We start from the raw sequence: 22,449 nt of genomic DNA, 5'->3' as shown, positions 1-22,449 counted from the left end.
TAAATACATTTGTGTGGGTGTTAATATGAGTGACTGTATTGCTCATGGCCATTGACCTGTCAGCCATATGCTCTCAGCTGGCGACCCTGTTAGAGCGCAGGTCCCCTGGTCCGCTCAGTGCCACACGTGGGATGGGGAAAAAATAGGGCTGTTTATTTGTTTGCTCACCTGCTTTGTTTCATTTCTTGTTTTTGCCGATCGCAGTGGTGACTGTTCTGGAAAACAGAAGAATAGCAGTCAGCTTACTCATCTTATTTAGTTCTGGATGCATCCACCGTGCTGACAAGGAAGGCAGACATGTACACATGCCACATAGAGCATCAGCAGAAGTGCTGCTTGCTATTGCAGCATTGTCACAAAACCCTCCCTGCTGCTTCAGTTTAATGGCTAACATCCAATGAATTTAAGAGCCTATTTTTAGAGAGCTTGCAAAGTCATTCCCTCTTTTATGCCATTACTCTGCCCCACTCCCTCTGTGATGCTTCAACTGTCAGTGGCTGCATTCTGCACTGGCCGGCGTTAAAACTCCCACACAAGATCATAGAAACTGCATGCATCACATCAATCACACTGGAGAGTGCTGATCCACGAGCCTCTGACTCTCTTTGTGTTGTGGGAGTCTGTGGTTTTTTTTAAAAGAGCTTTTGAGCTTCCCAGTGCTTGTAATGTTAGACCTTTTTTGGTTTTTACCTCTGCTGTGAACGCACTCGTGAGCGTACAGCGATTGCAGAGAATATTCTATACGCAGGATTGCTTGCATTCATTTACATTTTTCATTTATACTGTGCAGGGGCTCCGACTTGTGACTAAAAATTGCAGGAATAAATTCAAACGTAATTAACTTTCAGATGGGAAAACTATATTTGTGTCGATATACCCTTTTATCAGATTTAATTTAGTGACGAGGCATTGGTTAATATATCTTTAGAGTACAGGCCAATTTGTTCTGCACATGACCCGTGATGTCCAATTTGTGAACGAATATTTCTTTTTAATAAGTCAAACAGATTCATGAATCACTAGTCATCGATTAAATGCGGCGAGAACCATTATTCCCCAGTGTAGGTTAGGTTTGTGATGCTTACACCGACTGTGTGGCTGTCCATATGGAAATTTGTGGGTTAATTATACACATTCAAAATAAAATTTTGTTGTATTTTGAGGTACAGTAATGGATGAAAACATTCAAATATGCTTCAAAAATACTATTGGTTATTGTTTAGCATAGTTAGCCTAATTGTAGGATTGAAGTGTTAGGGAGAACTTTGTGTGGGTTTTGATTGGGAACCACACTGAAAACCCCCCACAATTAAAGGGTCGCAATTACAAGCTACCGCTTTGAACAGTTCATAAATAAACATTTGACAATTTGTTTTTAAAACAACATAGGAATAATAGAGAGATATTTGAGTGGCACAAATACAGTCAATAGAGTGACAGCATTAAACTAGAACACAAATCTTTACCAAATGCAACTAGAAAAAATACAGTTTGTTTTCTATTTTTCTTTACAGTAGAAGTTTTTGACACACATTCCGCATTCCGCCCAACAACAACATTATGTATCTGAACTGAAAAATTATGAAAAGCAGTATTTCACTTTATATTCATAACAAAAATGATCTAAAATGTATGCATGCAATTTGCCAACTTAAAAAGGTTATTTTGCACCTAATTATTTCATTGGTCATATTCAAATATTTTTGCAACAAATAAAGCTTTTAAAAGTTGAAAAACTGCACATGTATATGCAAATTTATATGCACTATCATCCCCCTCAGATAAGGATCATGAGAAGGAGACTGCCAAGTAAAGAGCATCTCTTTCATGTAGAGATGCTCTGTGTGTCATCTCTCATTGCTGCATTATCTCTGTAGCCCTTCAGCCATTTTCTGGACGTTTCCAATTTTCATAGTGTTTTACCCATCTTTTTTTCTTCACTCTCCTTGTTCTCATCCCTTTTCCCCTTTAATGTTTTTTTTCACAACCTCCAAAATAGCATATTTTTTTCAGAGAACATTTATTCACATCGGTTTAACACTGTTTGCTAATGCAATTAGTTGTTCGTCTCTGTTTCTCCCTGAAAGGATGTGCATAAAAAGCAGCTGTAATTACACCATCACTCTTGCACTTTTAAAAGTCACCACAAAAAGCTTTGTTTTATTCGTAGTTCATTCTGAGCTTGATTGAAAGTTTAACATGCACATGTTGCTTTTAATTAAACGTTTTATGAATTAATTAATATTTAAGTGTGTGCCAGAGTGAAGTCATCTAAGGTTTGACTATGAATATGCACATGTTTTTATCCTAAATTTGTCATATGCACAAAATACATATTTTATATTTAACAATATGTTTAACTGATCTGGCAGGGAAATTAAAGTAAAATTCTCCCTGTTTTGGCATTAAAATCTGCTGTATGAAATATTTGCATTAGCAGCTGGAGTGTTGTTGAACTGTCCATTTATTTAAAGCTCTGTAATGAATTCTGTCAACATACCCATATTCTAAGGCACAAAGAACAATTGTCTGCACATCCAGTTTTACTCAAACTAAGTGTTAATGAGCCTATCCATTAGACACAACAAAGTAAAACCGCCTTTAGGTTCATTATCAGTTTATGTTTAGTATCTTTCACTGATAAATCATTAGCAAACATTATATATTGCTTAGAACATAAGAAATAGATATGAAAATCTGTTTAGTAGCATTACTATTTGAATGTACATTATGTAATGTTAATCGTTATTTCAGCATTTTCTGAAGACAATGTGGAGTAGGTGGCTGAGGCGTCATGAATGTTTTTAACATGCTGCTATGCAATTGTTTGGATTTTCTGGGTGGTTGCTAGGTTAGGCTGGTTGGTTGTTAGGTGGTTGCTTACTAGCTCAAATCTTAGTAGGGACTTATTTTGAATTAGTACTTTGTAACCGCTAGATTGTAATCCGGACGTTCTACATCCCCCATGTTGTCATTATCATGTGACCTATAGTACCAGCTTCAATTCACTCCACTTCCATTCACAAATCTTTTCCTGTGGCCTCATGGGATAGTAAAGTGTCCATAGTATGCACACTTCATAATCTCAGAAGTGATTGTTGAAAAAAGTAAAAGCACATCTCTCATTAACACGCTGTATGATTTGAGGCATCTTTCACTTCATGTCCGTAGTGCAAGCATGTGGGACGAGTCACGCATCAAAGTTTAAATATGTAGGGTTACTGGTTCTGTGGAGCTTTTCTTTATTTGCGAGGCCACTAATAATGTTATTATAAAGTGTCACCAATTTATTTTTCATATGCAATGTTTATTCCGCACAATTTTACCTCGATTTTTTTCATGTTGGTTTTTACGATTTAGCAAATGACTGAGCAGTATAGCCAAAGAAATTTAGTTTTTTGAAAAATTTAGCCTTACAAGGTAAGAAAATATAAAAGAAAAAAGAATGACAGACCATTTAGGAGTTATAGCGAAGATGAAAATCTTTATTTCATAATTGTGTCTTTGTTATTAAAATTAAGAAAAAAGATGCACATTACAAATGTAAATTACATTTTTTCACAATAGTATTCGAGAAATCTAATAAACAAATGTAAAAATTAAACACTACATAGACTTCACTGTATAACTTATTTATACACTGATTCTTATTAAAGCTACTGAAGTGATTTAGTGAAGAGCATTAAGTGTTTTTGTCTTTGTCTTTTGCTGTTTGTTTAACATTAATGACAAGCGGCAGCAGGTTTATTAAGCACTTTTGTCACTTTAAGACGACTGTGTTTATGGTAACCTTGTGTGTATTTGACACTTTAAGCGCAATAAGATGCGAAAAATGACTTAGTTTAGTTCTCACGTTCTGTTTGACAGGCTTTTATTGTGCACACTCAGAAAAGTGCATGATAGAACACTGTGCGAATAAAATCTTTTTAACCGGGCAAGGCTTTACGCATGAAATAATAAACTTTAGTGATTGTGAATAACTGCAATGTCACGTATGCGTAACCTCTGCTTTAACATGCGATGTGAATGTCTGGCGCGTTGTACAGTATGTTGGGACTGAGGCGCCAGAACTGCAACTGATAGAATATGCACTGTAGCATGATACTACGATATTTCTGCAAAAGCAGATTGTGTAAATAATCGTGTAATCGCACATGAGGGCACACTAATGTAATCCAGCCTTTTAATCAGATCTTTGTCCCTATATGTTGAAGCTGTTATTTTTTTCTAACGCATTTCATTGGCTTCATTGGACATTGGCTTGATGGAATAATAACGGTTTGCATGTGTACATCCCCTTGCACACAACCCACAGACTTGCTCACTCACTCTTCCTCTCCAGGGAGATACAAATCAAGCAGAACATCCCTGATATCTGAAAGTCCCAGCTGCCTTAGGCCACAGAGGGTTGTGCCGAGCCTGTACAGATAACGTGCTGGATTATCGGCCCGCCGTTACATGGTTTGCAGGCAGTGCGTCTGTGTTTGATTTAACACTTGAGTTTTGTACGGAGGGCTTGTTTTAATTCATTTACACCTCAAGTAGGAGCTGTAGGTAGAGTGTTGATATCTCTAGGTCGATTGCCAATGTACTTTCAAGGAAATTGATCGAAAACATGAGCAGACTTTTTTTTTTAATCCACGACCATTACTATCTGTCTGGGAAATTATTGTTAAAAAATTGCAGAAAGGCATGTATACACTTAACATTACAACATTCATTTAAAATTTTAAATTAAAATTAATTTTAAAATGAATATATATATATGTTTTAATGAATTATGATTAAATGATTATTAATTAATTTAAATAATTACAAAATATATTTTTCACAATATTACTGTTTTTACTGTATATTTGTATAAGTAAATGCAGCCTTGGTGAGCATAAGAGACTTCTTTTAAAAGCATAAAAAATTGCAATGTTTCATATGTGATGTATTATAATGTATTATACTGTATTTTTGTCATTACATTTGTTTGGTTATTTTTGCTTGGTTACGCAGAGATGCTAGATGTTTCTGCTATATTTTTGTCTTGTAGACCTAAAATACTTTATTTTTTTACATTAGTCATCGCGACTTCGTGACAGTGTGGTTTTACAGGGAAACAGAAGAGTGAAAACAAAACAAAAAGAAAGAATACGTATGCACCCATTAAGGCTGGTTAAGGCTTAGGGCCTTTATTCCCTCTATTAGCTCTGATGTTATATTAATCTTGTGTGATTAATATAACATGATTAATTGTTACACATGATTAATTGTTACACGTTAAATATATCAAGTACTTGAACCAAGTCATTTGGCATTTAATTTTAAATGGGGGGGGGGGGGGCAGAATCAATTTCCATATTGATTTTTGACATTTAGATGAATGATAACTTAAAAATTGTTATTACTTTTAAATCTTTAAAAACAATAATAATGTTCACTGTTTAATTAAATCTTTAGAAAATCTGAAAATGAATATTAATTTTGACTTTTGTGCATTATAATGTTGTTTATATTGTTCATAAAAGATTTATAGACCAAATATTAAAGCATTTTAAGATCTACTCGCCTTTGCATGAAAAACATTATTGGCTTTATTGAAATCAGCTATTTGTGACATTATTTTACATAATTTTAGAATGCTTATTAAGCGGTTTACTTTGTGGAGGCGCTTGACTGGTGTAGGTGATTTTAAGTATTTTGAAATGATGGTAAAACCTGACCCACACACACCAAACGCATACCTGTACATCCATGACCACTTATGTAAGCTCTTCAGTACATTGCAGGATAATCACGCTGCATATTAACCCCCATAACAATATTTGGGAATGCCACTATATTGTGAGTTTGCACTATTTTAGTGTACTGGCTTACAGGAGTGTTGCTTGTGTAACACAGTGAGTCGCTGAGCTTTGAATAGGCGGCTGGAGTTGCTGTAGTAGATCCTGATCAGCCAGCTTATAAAACTGAATGTGGGCCCTCAGTGGATTAATATTCCACATTAAAATTCCAATTATATAATCAGCCATATCCAAGCAGTGCAAATGCTCATCAGAATCTCTGCAGAGCTTGTGATGGCGAGTGTCAGCGGTTGAACCTGAGAGAGTGACGCAATAGAGGTCCACTTATCGTGAACTCTCTAAAATCATTTTTGCCATCGTGTTCGGCTGACTGTGTGTGGTTATTCACAGAGCATCCCTCGTGACATCCCGGTGACAGCATGCCACATTTTTAATGCTTAAACCTCAGGGGACGTGAGGCCGCCGTGACATTTTGAACCTCCCGACACAACCCTGAAAAAGAGCAGCACTTTGCGTTTTCTTTAACTGTTCGGTGAAAGGAAAGGTGATTAATGACATAGATTATCGGGACTGTATGAACCTCCCAGCATGTTTCTGTTTAAAAAGGCTGATTGCTTGTCAGCTCTAAATACAATTTTCATCCTCTGAGCATTCTCTCGTCAAACCGTCCACTGAGAATATGGAATAATGAGCAAGAGTCATTTATGTAATTACTTTTGGTTATGAGTTATTAAATAAAGCTCAAACTTAAGTAAAAAGTCTTGGAACAATATAGGAGGGTTGTTAGCTTGAATAAGACTGTTTGACATTGGATCTGTTGAAAAAGTGACCTGGGCGCACATGTAGAATTTGGTCTGATTGTTTTTGATTGGTCCTTTGAGGTATTCGATCCCCGTAGAGATAATGATATTTTTTCTCGTTCGCTCATGATGACAGGCAGAATCCCATCTTTCATGTTTTAGTAATCCATTTCTAATCATCTTCGTGATGTCCTGTTCCTGTCCTTTAAACCGTAAATCCTTTGCCGTTTTGATTGGCTTTATTTGAGTGTTTTTTAGTGTGATTCTTGTGTGGATCACTGAGGTGAGGCAACTGGCCTAGACCTCATTATAACTCAGCTTAAAAGCATTTTAACACTGCTTTGTGTTTGCGATGTTTTCATTGAAATACACTACCCTTCAAACATTTAATCAATGGTCAATGCGATTTTTTGAGTTCTTTTGACAGAAGTCAACTAAATCAGGATTTAGTTGATCAAAATTGAAAAGAAATAGTATTACAATTTAAAATAACAGTTTTCTATTTTGAATATGTTAATAGGTATTCCTGTGATGCAAAGCTGAATTTTTTTACTCAGTCTTCAGTGTCACATGATCTTTCAGAAATCATTCCTTCAGCTGATTTGCTGCTAAAGAAACATTTCTTATTATTATCAATGTTGAAAACAATTGTGCTGCTTTGTATGTTTGTGGAAAACGTGTCATTTTATTTGAAAGTTTTGATGAATAGAAAGTAAAAAAAAAAAACTGTTTATTAGAAATAGAAAAATTGTGTAACATTATAAATGACTTTTCCACTCACTTTTGATATTTTTTGCTGCATTTCTATGCTGATTTTAGTCAAATCTGTAATATTCTGCAACATGCAGCCTGTTTAAACATGGTAAGGCATAATCGAACAAGCCAAAAATGAACACACAAGGGGAGTTTGTGTGGAAATGTGTGAACGTTCGAGTTTTGTTTCTCCATATGGACCAGGTTATTGCATAACAGAAATAGATGGTGAATACTGTAAATGACTGTGAACAAAATAAAATTGTGCCTCTATGATATGTATGAAATATGCTGATATTAGAACTCTATTTAATTCTAGGTCACTTTCCTTTTACCTAACCATAACACTCGGTCAACATCACCTCTCTGATGGACTGAATCATATTCTCTGTACGCCATATTAAAAGTTCCTCCTCTTCTGATTACGAATGGTCTGTGTGTTCTCAGATCAGTGGCTGTGATAAAAACAACAACATGAAAGTCAGTGACGGTCACAGTGGAGATCTTCGCTATGGGGCTTAAGCTCTGATATTCTCTGTCTCCTGTCCAAGGTGTGCAAGAGAGACTGCAAATCTGGCCCCTCCGTGGGAGGCAGATTGTTTTGGCAATTCCTGATGTGATATGAACATTTAAAACAAAGCCTCTTTTCACTGCTATTTGGCAGTAAATACACCAGCATATGGATACACGTCCTCATGAATGTATTCATAATTGCACACAGAAAGTAGTGGCACAGCACTTGTTTTTCTACTGTCGTTCTTGCTGTTGTCCTACTTACTGTAATTCTTCAAATTCGACACCTACACAGATTGGTCAGCCAAACTGAAGGGCACACAAAGTGAATGAAGCGACGTGGGCGTGATGAAGTCCAGGGATGTAGCCCTGATTTCATAGTCATGACTTCAAAAGAGTAGGGAGAGAGATGGAGAATGAATGAGAGGAACATGGAGTCAGTCAGAGGTGCCCTCTGTCCTCTGTGGTTGTTGTTTTAACCACAGCTCTCAAAGTATTGTACAGCGCTCACTATGAGCTCGACGCCGCTGCTACGCGCTCTGGTGCCAACTGTGTCTGTGCTCGTCTCTGTGCTGCCTTCAGGGAGCCCGAGCTGCTCGCAGAATAAGCTTACAGAGACAGTAATGTCTGAGCCTGTGAATCACGTCTGCTGCACGGAGCGTTATGGATCGGCCAGAGTGACTGCTGGAGAAGCAACATGCAGCAAGCAAGGTCATGATCTGAGAGAATAAGGCCTGCTAGAGCAAAGCTAATGTATCACAGGCTATTCGCTACACGGACAATTACAGTCACTATCGCGTTTCATAAAGGGATAGTCATAATTTACTCACCCTCATGTCTTTTGAATCTTGTACACTGTAAAAATGTGTTGTTGATCTACTAACTAATGTTAAATGAACAAATGCTTAAAACTAGCAGAAATAACGAAAGCTTAACTTAATTCAAAAAACATTATTTAAAAAACGTTATTTAGAGTCATAATGTCCAAGGCAAGTTTGCTTGTCAAATGTATTTGTCTTTTACCAAAAAATGTATACATAAATTAAACTATTTATTTATTATAAGTTATTTTAATAATCTTATAGTATTAATATTAATTTATATAATAATAATAACAATTTGAAATATAATAATATACATAATATAATTACCATATATGGTTAACACTTTCTTTCAATAGTCCACGTTAGACATTCTACTAAGTAACTTTGCAACTACACGTCAACTAACTGTCATTAAAGTATTAGTAGACTGTCTGCTTAATATCTGATAACACTTTATTTTGTTGGTCCCCTAAAAGATATTCTACTGACTGTAAGTAACTTAGCAACTAACCATAACCTAACAGTCTACTGACGGTGAACGTGATTTCACCAAGTACCACATGTTCCTGGATCAACATCTTTGTTGATCCTGGAACAACTTTCAGATCAACCAATCAGATTTGAGGGACAAGTTTACAGTTTATGTCAAGTTTAGGCTTACAACCAGGGTAAGGTGCTTCAACATCAGTGTTATTCACCTGTCATTTCCCTCTGATTTTAGGGAAAAGTTATGGGTAGGGGTAGGTTTAGGGGTAGGGACAGGGTAAGGACTAAATTTTGGGTCAGGAATGTTATTCCAGGATCAACTAAATATATTGGTCCAGGAACATGTTTTAATCACGGTGACTGTCTACTGACAGTCTACTACAGCCTACTAATACTCTAATGACAGTTAGCTGACATGTATTTGAAAAGTTACTTAAAGTTAGTAGAATGTCTAAAGTGACTATCGATAAAGTGTAACCCCATATATATATATATATATGTTTTGTACATTTATTTATGTTGGCTAGCAGGTGAGCGTAGTAGCAACAACATACAACTTATAATTGAAACTGTTAGTAGAAAACGCAACTATAAATAATAAGACATATTTGCAAGTTGTGATCCATAAACAACAGATTGACCCGACGAAGTGGAAACTGCTCCATTTCAGGAGAAGCTTTTGTGCGTAGCTTGCATTGTACTTTCAGGTAAGTACTCAAGCTGTTCTCTGTAAAATGTGCAGCACAGATAAACAGATGCATGTCGGGATTATAATCTCCAGGAACCGTGTTTAAAATAAATTTTAACCACTCTAAGTTCGTCAGCCTCAGGAAGGTCAAACAAATTAGTTGTGAAAAAAACAGTGTCTCTTTGACATAGCAGCAGCTCAACCAGGCCTCGTCCGCTTTTTTGCGTGTTCCGTGGGCGGGGATTATTTAAATGAGTAACATTATGACTTCAAAAAGCCCGGAAAAATCGCATTGTAGTCCAAATGACTTCTGTTAAATAAACTATCTCCCTTTGGAGTGGACTTTGAGATTTGTAACCTTGCAGATCTTTTTTTATTCTCAAACAGCAACATTACACACTAACTAAAGTTGAAAAGTGGAAAAGCATAATAGGACCCCTTTAAACTTTGCCAGTTCCTGGTTCCTTTTTTCATTGTATGGAAAAGAGAAGCGTGAGCATTCATCGAAATGTCTCTTTTTGTGTTTCGTGGATGAAAGAAAATAATTTGGGTTTGGAACAATATGAGTAAATGATACTTTTTTGGGCGAACTTTAAAAAGAGAGCACAAGTCCTGAAGTCACATTTCTCATAATGACACCTGGACAACACCGATTTCAAAAGAAAAAAGAAATCATTCTGAGTATATTCCTTGTTCTTGGCACAGGACACCACGCAGAAGAGTGGGCACAGCTCTCAGCTTAGCAACAAGGGGTAGCAACCAGCCAGTTAGCAGTGAAGAAGTGACTCAAAACAGCACTAGTTATCTGTTTCATTCATTCTATATGAATTGTAATTAAGTACAGTTACATGTTAGTATAAATCTCCATAGCAGACGCAGTGGCGTATCACATCCCTGCATCAGATTCTCTCTCAGCCTGTTGTGATAGAATGCAGAGCTCTCTGACTTCTCATCTCAATGGTGACTGAGGCTGTATTCGCAGTGTAATGATAGAGATGATTACAGCACTGTTGCGGCAGTGGTTCACGTAACCTGGCAACAGTGTGATCAGATAGGGCAGGGTAGATTGAATTATTAACCCTTATTTTGCTGATGTGTTCCTCGTCAACCGGCACCCCCGCTAGTCAGACTCACGCTGCATAAATCGCCATATATCACATACCGCAGATGTTAAAGACACTTGTTTGTACTCTCAGGCTAGCTCTGTTTATTTATAGAGCATGTAATATTTAATATCATCTTTTAGTGCTATCTGAAGGTCAGATTGGTGACCTCGCTGAGGCTCATTTGGAGCAGCTTACCATGACCAAACAGAACACGCAGCCAGGACATGCTTCCGTAACTTTGCAAAAAAGGATGGAGAAAAAAAACCCTCCTGCTTAAGGACCCATACCATCACGGTAATTCAATTCTTAAAAGGTTAGTTCAAAATCAGTTCCCAAAAATTAAAAATCTGTCATTATTCACATTACAATCTGTCATTCCAAACCTGTATGCTGTTATTTTTTTCTGTGAAATGCAAAATAGATATTTTCAAAGGATTATATTATATAGTTCTTGCCATACATCAAGCTCTAAAAAGGACAAAAAAAATACATGAAAAAGGACTATAACATATCCATACAAAAAGCCATTTTTTTAAGCCAAACGGTCCAAAATTAAAATCCTACCAAGGTGGGTGTTTAACTTTGTTTTTTTTATTTTTTATTTATTGACATGAGGCTGAGAAGTTACTAAATTATCATAATTTTTGGCCGAACTAACCCGTTCGTTTATTTACGATCGGTGCTACGGTAACCGAAATTAATTTCCCTTTTTAAGACCTGTCTGGACTTGATTGGCAGATTTTCCCAGGTGCATTCAAGAACCTGCAACATGTTTCTGCATGTTCTAGAAGAAATAAAAACAAAAAATCTTTCTGATGTCCATCTTTTTTCCCTCTACCACATAGATTCCAGTGCCTCTGACTTCCCCCTTCTGGTGTATGTGAGCACCTGTACCCTAGCGCAATGTTGGGTGCATGGTAATTAAGTCTTATTGATTGAATTGCAGTGTGGCTTATAAAACTCATTGAGACTCAAAAAGAGAGGATCTAAGAGTAGCTACTCTTCTGTCTTAGTTCCTACATATTCAGCATAAAACACTTTACATAGCCACATCTAGAGGGCTGGATTTGCATCAGGACATCAAGTAGTGACCCAAACCTGTAAGCTGCGTTAAATGTAGATATGGGAAGAGTTGTACTACATTATTTGAATTTAGCATTGTTTTTCTTTTTCTTTCCTGTCCGTAATGCTATCAGAACAAACCCGCGGCCCATTTGTGGGTTCCAAACCAGAAGTTGAGATCTTCTGATCTAGACTCTGATAGGTCTCCTGTAGTTTCTAGGTCATGTAGTTATGGCTCGTTTCCCCTGAGCGATACAGTACAGTACAGTACAGTGCAGTACAGTACAATACGATTTAGGACGGTAAACCCTGATCTGGCTTGCGTTTCCACTGCAAACAGTACCCTTACTTGATATGGGTGGTGTTTGCCGGAAAGTAGCTATCGGCGCCATTCTCGCACGAAGAAGAAAGCGACTCAGTACACAACAATGGAGGACACACATCAGATCTTGTTCTTGCTTCTCGGCATGTGGCTGTTTGTCACAAGCGTGCCAACATTGTAATGCAATGGTATTGTGTTTCAACTGTATATTAAAAATTGGCGCCTCTTGTGTTGTCATTCCCCTTTTAGTTGTGCAAGTGACGATTCTCTGTCAACCAATCAACATTCTGCAATCAAACAGTCTAGCTTCACCCTTTAAGTATCGGACTACTGTGCTAGGTACCCCAACGGAAGGGTCCCGAAAAAGTGGTACGGTACGGTTGGGTATTTTGGTACCATTTTGGCAATCGAAAACAGAAATAATTGTGTACCATACTGTACTGTACCGTACCGCTCGGTGGAAACAAGCCATTATTCACCCTCCAAATGGATTTCTCCTCCGGTGTATCTTGCCTCTATTTCAAGCAAGATGACTTGAAGCACAGAGCACACATCTGAGCATACAGTATATGACAGAACTGCCTTCATGATGTAATTTAAAGGATGCAGTTAGAGCAGTATATATACTGTATAATAATAACATATAGGCTAATAACATTTAACAATAATAATAATAGATAATATATATTAGGGCTGTCAAATCAATTAATCGCATCTAACATAAAAGTTTGTGTTTATGTAATATGTGTGTATATATATTATCATATTTATATATATATTATATACTGTGTGTGTGTGTGTGTGTATATATATTATATACTCTCCTTTATTTAGAGCATTTTGAAATGAAATTGATTTATGGTTTAAAATGTCAAGAGTGTACTGATATCAACATGGTCACACCCAAAAGCTGAATGACGTGGCACTGAATGGTGTGATTGTTGAGACTTACAAAACGATGTAATTGACGATACCCGGCACATATGCTGTGTGATTAGAACAGAACCAAATGTGCCTGGGTGGGCATGTTAATCGCACTGTGGCTAGAACGGAACGGACTGTCATGGTGTCGTCACCAGTGTATGTCCTGAGAGAGATGAACGAGGGAGGGCGGACTCTGCCCGCTCATTCCAGTCAATGCAGAGGCCAGAGTAGCTGTTGCCATAGTAACACATTGATTATTTAACAATTTGGATGAAGCGCTTTCCCCGGTGCTTGCCTTGATTCAGTGAGAGCCTTTGTCGGATTGCGGTCCCAAGGGTCTCTGGCCAAGTCCAATTAGGAAAGCCTGACAGAGGCAATTGCGCAGAGAGCTAATGCAAATTCACTCCTCTAATGAGCAAACTGAAGCTACAGCAACAGTTACAATAAATGAGCTGCCTATCCAGAGTATTGACTCGAGATACAGAGACATGTTTATTCATTGATTTTCCTAGGTTGCAACAGATGGAGACAGTTCTGGCAGATGAGCCATCAGTGGACACACATGGAGAAATTACAATTTGACAGCAGTTCTGTATATGTTACAGAGGTTTGTTAAGAAAAAGACAAGAAGCCCAAAGACAGAGTTTGAAAAAGTAGATGAAAGTTAAATTGTGTTTGCAGTATACTCGGAACGGATGTTCAAGCGCGATGTGCTTGCTCGAGTTTTTGTGTTTGTGTGTTACAGCTGGAGATAACGGAGCAGTGACAGCTGGCTGATAAAAAACAGCCTTTAATGATTAGACATTGAATTAAAAGGAAATTAAGGGATTTATTGTAACCTAATCCAGATTTGTCTAATCCCTCTCGTACCCTTTAGACTTTCCCTTCTGCCACATCTGGACGCCCTCCAGCCTTGTGCTGTTTGTAACTCTTTCTTCTTACCGTTTCTCTTTTCTCACCTCTCTCGAGCCAGTCTTATGTGACTGCACAAGCGTTCAGAGGTCTTGTAAGCATCTGGAATCTTGTCAGGATTCTTGTCCAGGGGAATCATCCCTATGAAAATTCTGTCATGATTTATTTACCTTCATGTCGTTCTAAACTGTCTTCTGTAAAACACAAAATAAGATATTTGGAGAATGATGTTTTGCATACCATTGACATTTTATGGACACAAAAATAAGTATTTTATGTTCCACAGAAGAAAAAAATTAAATAAAAGGGCAATTATTTTGAGGGACACAATTTTCTTTTTAAAACCGATTTTAAAACCGTGTTTTTGAGACAGTCTTTGGTTTACTGCAGTTTTAAGGAGATACTCAGCAATGGTGTTGACTTATGAATTTGCACATGGTTTGTCTTAAAACATATTAAAAACATCACATAGACATATAAACAACATTAAAAGCTGGATTTTCACCACAGGTGGACTTTAAAAGGCTAAATGGCATCAAATGAGGTTTGCAGCGCATTTTATTTCTGTAATCAGACATTTCAAAGTGAAACAATATATTCAATGAGAGACATTAGGGTGGGATTTGATTTTATCCATCTGTAATTGATTGGATTATGAAAAGTAGGAATTATGTACTAGAATTGAGCCAGAAGGTTGGAGGGACAGGGTTAAAAAAGTAAGAGGAATTTGTCTTTACATTCAGATTTAGAAAATAATGATGACAGTTTGGCATAGCACTGATAATTCAATCACAAAAATAACACAAATAAGCATTAAAGGAAGGAAATATGACTTTACGCCTTTAATAATTTGACAGAAATAAACAAAAATTAGGTTAGCCATCCATGTTTAATGTTCGTAATGATCATATCTTTAAAGGGATATTTCATGAAATGAAAATGATTTACTCAGCCTTATGTTGTTCCAAACCTGTATGACTTTCTTCTGTGGAATATAAAGAATACATTTTGAAGAATGTCAAAAACATAGACAAAAACATAAAAATGTTTTCTTTTGTGTTCTGAAGGTCATACATGTTTGGAACAACATGAGGGTGCACTCTTAGAAAAAAGGTTCAGTGGGGTTATATATAGAACCCTATGGATTCTTGTCCCAATATTAAGGAACGCTTTATTCCAAAAAGGTTCTATACGGAGAAATGTTTAAAATCATTGAATAATACTTTCATGTGATAGAGTATGTTTACATGATGTTTAGTTCATGAAATGTAATTGAATTAAAACAAAATGAATTGATTAAAACTAAATCCATAAAATGATCCCATGATGGAACTCCTGAAATACTGACAGAACCTGACAGAACCTTTAAGGTTTTGTATAGAACCTTTTCTTCTGAGAGTGTGAGTAAATGATGACAGAAGTTTCTTTTTGAACTTTGAGGTGAATGTAAGCTGTGGCTAGCCTTCGCCAGCTGTGGCACCACTTGCTCACCTGCCCCTGTCACAGCGATTTGGCTGGGTCAGATGAATCTTCAGACCCGGTCTGCTCAGAGCATTAAGAGACTGTCACTACTGCTGCTCCATCATGCTTCTCATAGTTGTGCTTTTTTTTTTTTTTTTTTTACTGAAAAAACCTTAGTATATACAGCGGGCTGGATGTTGAATGTCTCACTGCATAACAATGGGCAGCTGCAGTTTTGTAGGGTGGAAAAAAGATTAGAGGCTAGAAAACAAAAATCTGTATGACTTTATCCCAGAAGGCCCAGGGCTGGTGACGCCCCTATGTGACTCCAACATCTCACCTCTCCGTCATCCCTCTGCTTTTTAATCTGGGATAGAGAGCATGAGCAGTGATGGTATATGCCCCTCTTCGGGACATGGATACTTTAGGTCACATATCGCTGTCATATGGCTCAGTGATACCGCTGCACATTCATCCACCGGCTCCTCCAAAGACACCGGCAGCATCCCGGATTACTGCATCTGAGATTATCATCCTCCTTTATCTCTTTTGTTTATGTTGCATGATAGAAACATAGCGATTACTGCCCATATCCCCTAGACCACGACGATGGCTTTTGCTGATGGGTTTAAGGGCCCGATAGCGTAGGAGGTCTGTTATGTTATTACAGCAACACATTTCATGCTTAATTGGCATCTGGAGACTTAATAGTATTGTATGTCTGTACATTCACCTATTTCCTTGCATCACATTCTCTGTGCTGGAATGTCTCAGTGAGAGAAGAAGGCGGCACTGATTTTAAAATACACTTCGGCCTTTAACTTAAGCAAATCTGTCCTCGAATGTGCCAGTGTGCAGCTGCGTATGAGTATAATTCATTGTCCAAGATGTTCTTACATGGTGTACAGACACATTGTGCACTTTTGTTTTGCTCTTTTGCAATACAACTATACAAGGGGGCGTTGCACTTGTCAGAAGCCTTTTCACAAACAAATCAAAATGATGTTTGACTGAAAACACAATGCTGAAGATAAAATTAGTTAGTTCCTTTTATTATTCTAATTTTGCTCCCGGTGTATGTTTGTGTGTCTGTTTTTGTCAAAGGGCTCTAACGTCTTTTCATGCCTGTTTTTGAAACTGTTGATTCAACTAGGAATAGCAAATAGTGAGAAACCTGGGCTTTTATACTTTGTGGTGTGAGGTAGACTTTGAATGACAATAATATCTATAACGATAGAAAAGATGTTTAAAGTGTGAACTTTCTATTTTAAAAGCCTTGAGGTTTGCATTCATCTGAGAATGGACAACAACTGGCACCTCTCATAGCTTACACTTCCATTAAAAAATGGAAATAAATGAATACTTTTAATGAACAAGAATGGATTCAATTGGTCAAAAGGGACAGTAAAAACGTTTATAATATTACAAAGTAATTATATCTTAAATACATCTGATTCTTCTATTGATCACAGTATCCTGAAATAAAATGAATTACGGTTTCCTCAAAACGGTTTTCAGTTTTGATAATGATAAGAAATGTTTCTTGAGCAGCAAATTAGCATATTAAAATGATTTTTGAAGGATCATGTGACACTCAAGACTGGAGTATTGATGCTGAAAATTCAGCTTTGTCATCACAAGAATACATTCAATAAAATAGATAATTATACAACTTGAATAGTTATTTTAAATTGTAATATTTCACAATATTATTGTTTTACTGTATTTTTGATCAAATGTCTCTGTCTTGGTGAACAAGAGGCTTTCATAAACTATTTAAAAATCTTACCAAATCCCCAAACTTTTTAACGGTAGTGTACGTTACCGCACAAGACTGAATCGATGAGTTGAAAATACTTGAAAATTGAAAATGAAAATTCGTCATCTGTTGTTTTTGTCTATGTGGTAAAGCACCAAGTCAGGGGTTTTGAAAGATAATTTCCTTCAAATGGATAAAACATTAACTGTTATATTTAAGATGACACTACCCTTCTAAAAGCCATTCACTCTGAAAGAGTACATAGGGTTTCGTGTACAGTAAGTACAAAGTGTATTGTACATAATTTGGGATGCAACTAGAATCAGTCAGCATGTAGTGCACTCAATATGTAAATCATAATGAGATTACTCACATCCAGTTTCCAATAGTTTTTTATACAAAATGGCGTCTGATGCTTTTGCACACAAATAAGTGAATCAAGAGCAGAACTCTTGTAATATTGCATATGCTCACCAATACGGATTCTTCTAAAGAGTGAACTTTAAGAGGTCTTTACCCATTTGCAGATGTCTAGATAGAACTGATGCTGTGCTTACCTCTCAGACTGGAGAGCTAGCTGTACCTGAGTGCCGTCTGCACCTGTGAGGACCTGTCACGAGGATGGAAGTGTCAGGTGAAAATAGAGATGGTGACGTAGGAAACGCTTTTAGAATATGTTCTTGTAACTCAAATGGTCTTTTCAGGTCTTTACTGCCTAAGAGAGGCACAGAAATTATTCAGGGTCTGCAACTGAAACGCAATCAGCCACAGCTGCTGTGACAGCCAGAGGGAATGTGAGGGGGGTGAATATCTGTGCAATATAGCTGAATGTTATATAAAGCTTTCTGCAGTAGTTCTACCCATATACGCAATGCAAATTTAGCAGTCAAAAGTGATCTTAAAAATGTGTTACAAGTGATATTAAAAATGTGTTTCCCTACTGTACATATATGTGGATTATCATGCCAAGGCTACTATGAGAGGTAAATTGCAGAAGTATGTACTGCAAAATCTTTTTTTCTTGCAGTCTTCCAGTAATAAATATCAAAACATCCTAAAAGCAAACTAAATTTGTCCAGGATCAAAATTGTGCATGATAAAACAATGAGGCATTTTAGGCTATATATACTATTATAGTATTTGTTAATCTATTGAATTAGCTTTTATTTTTATATTTTCAATTTAATTTTTATTTTGTGTGCTTTTGTCAATTTTAATATATTTTATATTTCAGTTTTAGTAATTGTAGCACTTAAACTTAACCTTAATTATTTCAGTTAGATGACAAGACAACAAGTTTTTCATCTAATATCATTTTTTTTTTCGTCTCCATTTCAATTACTGGAAACCATTTCAGTAACACTTTACTTAAAGCCTTTATTTATAATGCATTATAAAATTATTTTTAATCCATTAATTATGCCATGATTTGCACATTATAATGCATTGTATGATCTCATGAATAATTGTAACAGTTACATTATAATACACCTTTAGAAAGTATAATGCATTCAAAAAAGACAAACTACCAATTTCAGATGTAACAGGGAGTCTGTGTGTATTGTAATGCATATTAACTTTGGTTACAGTTATTTATGAAAAGATATAATGCATTATAATGTACATTATGTACATCCCATAAAGTAAAGTGTTACCACAATTTCGAATAATTTTTGTTTGAGTTTTAGTCGACAATAACAACACCGAAAAGAACATAATGTCAAATTAAGTTTATTTATTGTAGAAACATGAAAAAAATATAAAATAAAGTTATATTCTATTATCTTGCACAATTTTGTTTCTTGAGCAAGTTTATCTCATTTTAAGAATGTTTATATTTCTACTGGAAAACAAGATAAACACTGATTAGTTGGCAATGTGTGAGGCTTGTTCTATGGGATTTAGTATCAATTGGAGTGATAATCTAGTGCTTCACTCCTCAAGTACTGAAGGGGGTGGAGAGGTAGTGAACATCTCCTCTACTGGTCAGCCGGCGGCCCTGTCAGCATCACCTCACCACAGATCAATTCTCACAAACACAACAAGGTTTGAATGTGAAAGGCCATGAATGTCAGTTGGTTCACTGCCTCAGTTCATTCATATGTTTTGTTAAGAGCATGGACTATTCTATGGTATTACCTAAAATGACAGGATGACATGAATTTGTACACTCCCACCCCTTTGTTATACATAAAGAGTTTAAAACAATGTCTGTCCCATGTCATCTGGCACCTGTGTTACTTGCTTTATTTTGTGAAACACAAAATGAGAATATTCTGCAGAATGTTCAAGCGGCTCTTAAATATATGAATGTAGACAGTGGCTGTCAATCTCCCAAAAGCATGAAGCACTTACATTTTATTTCTTCTCTCGAACAACAGACTTGAAATATAGCACACACTCCAAAAAATTATGTGTTGGCTCAACAAAATTTTTTGCATAACTTTTTTTTTAGTTATGACAACTTCGAGTAGAATTAGAGTAACTTAATAATATTATTTTTAAGTTGATTACTACAATTACTTGAGTTGTAGCCATGGAACCAATTAATCTATATATTTCAGGTCATTTCCACAGCTATCAAGTATAACTTTTGACCTTTTTAGAGCTTGACAGCTCCTAGTCTATGTCTTTATTTGCCTCTTTTTTTCTCCTTTTGTTTTACTCTATAGAAAAAAATCCTTTTGGGTTTGGAAGGACATGATCCAACTTTGAGTTCATTTGGAACTCTTTTTATTACCAGAGCAAAAATTAACATTTTAGAATGTTTGCACATTTTGTATCTAAAATGTAAGACTAAAATGTTACTAAATGTGCGGCATCATTCAAAAGTTTGGGGTTGGTAAGATTTTTTTGAAGTCTTTTATGCTCACGTAAGCTGAATTTTGTTGATCAAAAATACATTTAAATAAGTAATATTTTGAAATATTGTTTTAATATATTTAAAAATGTTCAAGACATTTCTTATTATCAATGTTAAAAACTTCTTAAAAAGTTTTTGATGAATAAAGTTCAGCATTTATTTGATAGTAATCTTTTGTAACAACTATTTACTGTCACTTTTGATCAATTTAATGCATCGTTACTGAATAAAAGCATTAATTTCTTCCCAAAAAATATAAAAAATTCTGACTGACCCCAAACTTTTGAGCGGTAGTGTAATAATATCCATGTTGATATTCATGTGATATTGCTTAAACATGAAAAATGAAACTAGCCGGAGGGGAAAAACACACATAGTACTGTCTCTCCTCGGCTCGACTGCAGTTCTCTTTCAGCGGCAGACCACAGGCCGTCTGTAATCTTCACACCTCCAGTCCTGTCCTCACTCTTCCCCCTGAAGCGTCACATCATGGCGATGATGTACCGTGCTCTATTGAGCCCCACTGTTCCCATGGCATGCATTTACTGTCTCCTCATGACTGCGTGTATGTGTGTGTGTGCATACGTGTGAGCCGCCATTCTCACACACTGAGGTAATGTGCATCTCTTCATCTCACAGGCAAACCCTCCCCCCATCATTGTGAACGCAGACTCACTGGATGCAGGCCCTTATGTAAGTATCTGCTTCATGCTCTCAGCACCTCCAGTAGCGCCTGCCTGCCTGACTGCCTGCCACGTGGAATTATCCCCCTCAGCCCGGCCAAACCTTTCCTGTTGTACATGAGATAATAACAATAAAATATGCAGAGATTAAACCACAGCAGATGTGGCTTTAATGCCGAGTGAAATTATTATTTAACCGTTATGAGTAGTCTTTGACTGTGTTTATCAGCCTTTTGCCTCGTACATGATTCATACCTCTCATTTTTACTACGCTGAGTTTATAGCGATTCTGCTTTTTACATAATTAATGATAGTTGTGACCTTCTTGGGTATAATTTGTTAACATTACTTCATGCCTAATGATTCCGTTTATGAGTCTATGTTAAACAATTTTTCTTTTTGTCTATTACAGGTGAACGGGAGTGATGGCATGTATAAATATGAAGAAATCATTCTGGAGCGGGTAAATATCATTCAGCTGTTTTAAATGTCTGTTATTTTAGGGTGTGTTGTAAAACTTGCCAATATTGTCCTCCACCAATGCTACCTAGGAGGACCTGGACACTAGATGGCAGTAAATGTTGAGCTACGTAAATGCCTGCAATTGAACTTGCAATTGAACAACATTATCAAAACTGATCACCTCAGTTTCTGTCAATACTAGAACAGTTGTCAATACTTTTAGAAACTCAAATAATGATCAGTCCTGATGAAAATCTATAGATATATTAAATTCTTTGTAGATTACCATTAAATCAGTAGGTTTAAATGAGAGTTGAATTAAATGTAGTGATATAAAGGAAAACGTCTCGGTTACATATGTAACCCTCGTTCCCTGAGTAGGGAACGGAGACGTTACGTCGGATGACGACGAATGGGGGTTTCGCCCATTCGTCGTCATCCGACGTAACTCGGAGTGACTACGAAAGGGAACAGATGATAATGAAATACAGTATGAACAGCAGTAACTTTAAATGAATGTCCTGTGTAGATCATACACTTATTAGGTATAGTACAAAAGTTACAAATCAGTTGAGAATAATACTTGATAATTTGAAAACTCTGCATTTAGTTTTTATTTACCGACTACTAATAGAGTTTTGAAAATGTTCCACTTGTGATAATACAGTACCATGCAATTTATCTTAAGTACAGGTGCTGTTCTTATCTACAAAGAATTATCATATGAACTATCATGGTTTTAACACTGCAAAGTCTTTTCATACTTGAACTTTGTTCAATGCAAATTAATCTAAATCTATCTGCAAAGGCCATTCATTAAACAGCAGTGGATGTTGGATTTGGGTGCATCTCTGAGCTTTCAGCATAATTGCAGGGCTGTTCTGTAAGTGCCATTTCTGTACGCTGAGGCCTAAATAAACTATGTTAAGATCTCACATGTTAAAAGGTCTGTGGGTGTGAATGCTTCTTTAGTTGGAGCTCTCAGTGGCTCTGGAGCACGGAAGGCTCACTGGGATGTCTTAGCTCCACTCGCTACTAA

At 36.5% G+C, this 22,449-nt stretch overlaps 1 protein-coding gene across 12 annotated transcripts in view; it reads left to right on the top strand.

Moving 5' to 3' along the window:
- dlg3 (discs, large homolog 3 (Drosophila)) overlaps positions 1 to 22,449 on the top strand; it is a 98,610-nt gene that overhangs the window by 38,027 nt on the left and 38,134 nt on the right. For all 12 annotated transcript variants that reach the window (XM_077236269.1, XM_077236264.1, XM_077236261.1 and 9 more), the window contains 2 exons: positions 20,905 to 20,958; positions 21,361 to 21,411. In XM_077236269.1, coding sequence (XP_077092384.1) covers positions 20,905 to 20,958; positions 21,361 to 21,411 — 105 coding nt within the window. The remainder of the gene's footprint in view (positions 1 to 20,904; positions 20,959 to 21,360; positions 21,412 to 22,449) is intronic.

This window comes from Siphateles boraxobius, unplaced genomic scaffold (assembly GCF_051911475.1).
Source record: "Siphateles boraxobius isolate OS27281-9 unplaced genomic scaffold, OSU_SipBor_1 2, whole genome shotgun sequence".
NCBI lineage: Eukaryota > Metazoa > Chordata > Actinopteri > Cypriniformes > Leuciscidae > Siphateles > Siphateles boraxobius.
Note: the sequence above shows the minus strand (reverse complement) of the source record. Positions and strands in the feature narration are given on the sequence as shown.